This window comes from Asparagus officinalis, chromosome 9, assembly GCF_001876935.1.
Source record: "Asparagus officinalis chromosome 9, Aspof.V1, whole genome shotgun sequence".
Lineage (NCBI taxonomy): Eukaryota > Viridiplantae > Streptophyta > Magnoliopsida > Asparagales > Asparagaceae > Asparagus > Asparagus officinalis.
In genome coordinates this window covers 12726217-12729843 of record NC_033802.1, presented here as the reverse complement: position 1 = coordinate 12729843, position 3627 = coordinate 12726217, and the positions used below count along the sequence as shown (strand labels likewise).

At 34.1% G+C, this 3627-nt stretch overlaps 1 protein-coding gene across 1 annotated transcript in view; it reads right to left on the bottom strand.

Annotated features, from left to right (window-relative positions):
- Positions 212–3627, bottom strand: part of LOC109824845 (probable E3 ubiquitin ligase SUD1) — a 9946-nt gene continuing 6530 nt past the window's right edge. The window contains exons 2-7 of the mRNA XM_020391495.1: positions 3113–3184; positions 2032–2096; positions 1082–1142; positions 914–997; positions 505–591; positions 212–406 (exon numbers count right to left, since the gene is read on the bottom strand). Of these exons, the coding sequence (XP_020247084.1) occupies positions 395–406; positions 505–591; positions 914–997; positions 1082–1142; positions 2032–2096; positions 3113–3184 (381 nt within the window). The 3' untranslated portion in view covers positions 212–394. The remainder of the gene's footprint in view (positions 407–504; positions 592–913; positions 998–1081; positions 1143–2031; positions 2097–3112; positions 3185–3627) is intronic.

Here is a 3627-nt window from a genome sequence, read left to right as displayed (position 1 = left end):
CAGATAAAATAACTTCTTGCCAGATTTCTGATTAAACGATAAGCTTGAAGATAAATACATAGCAAATGCTTTTCTTCCATAACTTGAATGCTGTAGAGCTATTTGGAGGAATACAGAACAAAGCACTCCAGTGATTATGGATATTTACACCTTTCAAATTAGAATATTAACCACTACAATATCAACAACAAATCAACAAAAGCAGTACAACTAAAATCAATCAATTTCTTTTTCTATTTTCACTTCCAAGAGGATGAATGTACAATAACTCAACAATGACTGCTTTCTCTTAGCATACAGCAAGATCAATTTGTAAGTATGTACAGTATAACGGTATTTGGCTCTCGTGTTCGTTACTATCTTTGTCTATCTCTGAATGGAGGTATCAAAAAGATTATGCTCCATGCTGTTGAACATCCACAAGAGTTATAACAAGTTATTCGAGAAAAACGATATTTCCAATTGAGTAATCAACAAACACAGATTTATGTTCAGAGCATTTACCTCCCTTCTATGTTGATTTCGCAACCTGTAGCAATATCGTCCAATTGCACAGCAAGGTAAAAGCAAGATAGCAATGAAGAGAGTTGCCTGAGTTGATAAATTTACAATTTAGTCAATTATCACATAAATGTGTTGAAAATCTCATGCTTTAAAAGTGAAACATCAATTAGAAAAATGATGTATTGTCAACCATAAAAAATAAAACAATGAATATGAATTATATACAAGAACCGCGTCCGATGTATAGGTTTGAGTTGAACATTGTAGCTGATAACGAAGCAAGTATAATGTCGATAAATATATATACTATATGTTGTAATAATGAGTTGATACCTCCTAATATTCTAAAGAATGAAATTTCCCTTCATGAAATACTAACACCAAATTTGTGCATGTAGCAAAACCTTACCTTGAAATATACTGAAACATCCTGCACGATTCCCCAGTCGCCCATTATCATAAAGATGTAGTGCAAGAGAAATAGCATCAGCAGCTGCACAGAATTAATAACCATTATTACGGCATCTTTTGGTGCAAGGATAAATGAAATTCATGATGAGAACAAAATTAAGCATACTGTGGAAGCAAGACAGGCTGCTGCAAGAGATTCTTCGTCTATTGGCTCCAGAAAGTCTTGCCTGATAAAGAAAAGAATGGGGATGTAAGCACAGGAACAATACTGGACTAGTTGACTAAAGAGGCATAATTTATTGTTTCAAACAAGGAAAATAAGTACACTCATGATTTCTTACAAGTAGTGACATTATGTTTGAAGTTTTAATAAGGATATATAAATAAAATATATAGATTACTAACTAGAGATGGGCAGTTGATAGAAATTATCATGGGAAAACCAAGAGTTTGACTCATAATGTTTATTGAGCTTGCATGACCATATATGCTTTGGTTTCCGTTTTCCACCTTTTTTGTGTTGCTCAAATTTTGGGTTATGATATTATCCGGGTTAATTGCAGAAACATCCCCTGTACAATGAGTGTAGCCGCATATAAGCCCTGAAATAGCTTATCAGGACTTGCGCCTTAAATTCCAGATGGCATTATTTTCGTTTGGTTGAGAGTTGAGACATCGCGTGGGAATCACCTGACTATAAACTATCTTTCTCTCTAAATGCAACTGAAGAAAAGATTAATTTCCTTCTAAATTCAAGGAAAGTAACATCTTCTGAGGTTTAGGGGTGCAAATACCAATAAAAAAGTTTATGAGGTATCAGTAGTTTCAACACCATAGTACAGGGGAAGTATTTACAATTAACCTTATTATAAAATCGCTGGTCAAATCTAAATCTCAACAATCAATTAACATCCCATTCCACCAGCCACCAACCAACAAATTTACAGCATTTCAGATCATCTCCATGGTACATCAAACCAAAACATCTTCGCCACAATAGTCAATAGTTGCATTATCTATGATAGAGACAAGAAATTCCATCACAAAGATACGGGAAAATAGAGAACTCTAAGAATAGTTAACCAGTGAAACACTGACAGAAGTTTATCCAAGTACCTGATACTTGTCGAGTTCATTTCCCACCAGCCTCTGCTTTCAGGAATGTACCTTAGGGGATAAATCTGTCATTTACAGAGGAAAAACTGGTATCTGTTTTGTATCAGAAATAAACAAACATGATATGAACAGACATCCTTTCATTTCTCTTTTTCCCCTTCAATGATAATGCCAATAATTCAGTTTTTGGGAAGAGACAAGCTTAAGAAACAAGAAGATAAAGGAAAGATATAAACTACTACTTTCTTAGCCTGCAGCTTTTCAATAAAAGAAAAACTAGCGCAGTGCCCCCGGAAAATTATGCTTTTTCCTTTGTTATATTTTTTTTTTCCTTCCTGGGTGTATTTGGAGTGCATCGGAGATAAACGAGTATTAAAACTAATTAAAGGTGCAGATCTTTCTATGTTACAAAATAAAAGAACTGATTAATTAGAATAGAGAAAAATGTTATGGCAGTATGATTTTCAGCTGGCTATCAAAATAAGCCAGCATGACACTTTCTTTTACAATTTGCTCCTTTGCCTGCCATATGCCGATTATTTTGCACCGGTTTGAACTTTCAAGGGGTAAGAAAGGAAATAAACTTTTAGCAGTTCCTTAGTCATAGCTTTTCCTTGAAGGAGCTAGACACCCATATGGTCTACATTTCGGCATAAATGCATAATAGAAACAAAAGTTGTTCATACACTTGCTAGATCCACAGAAATTCAAACAACTTATAGGTGGGAGTTAAAAAGCAAAAGCACAGAAGGATAAAATTCAAAAAATTCTTTCAAAATGTTTGTATCAGGAACAATATATGCATAAGTTAGCCTATATAAAAGTAAACTTTACCAAAGTGAGGGAAAATATATCACACGGTTGCGAGTGAGTACATGTTAGTAGCAAGTCTAGCAAAACATATCTAAAAGTGGTATAGGTATAGTGAATCTAGATTCACTTCATAATAACTATTTCAAGCCAACCAAGAAATACAATTCACACTCACCCACCCAAAAGCCCCAAAGTAACATGCATGCGTACACAAAGACAGATAGTCAGGTATGTTAGTATACAAAAGTCGCAGACAGGAGATACTAACCTTTTTGCAGATTTCACAGATGATACCTTCCTTCTCATTACACCACTTTTGAAGGCATGATCTATGGGCAAACTGAAAAAAAAGAAGTTAGCAATAAGCTAGTTAGTAACACAGGCATTTCACTAAATAAATACAGTTCAACATGGAAGAGAGAGGACATTTAAATCTGAAAATAAGGTGATGTCTAAAACCAGAAAGAAACCATAAATTGGTTTTGTAGCTAAAAGGGAGATGAAGGTTAAGTCCTTGGATTAACTAATGGTTTAACTATGGCTCGAAGGTGTATTGCTTTATAATAAAGGAAAATAATTGAAAACAATTCCTCAAAGAATATCAAAACCGATAATTGTTCGCTAAAAGAAGCCTATCCTTAGCTATATTAATGTCGGTCGGTTAGAAGATTTAAGATCTTCTCTTTGCTAGACCTATGATGCTGATTTAGATTAGACTGGTTAAAGATCAAGAACATAGTAAACATATCCAAGACAAAAATTCCTTTCCCTTAACAGATAAAA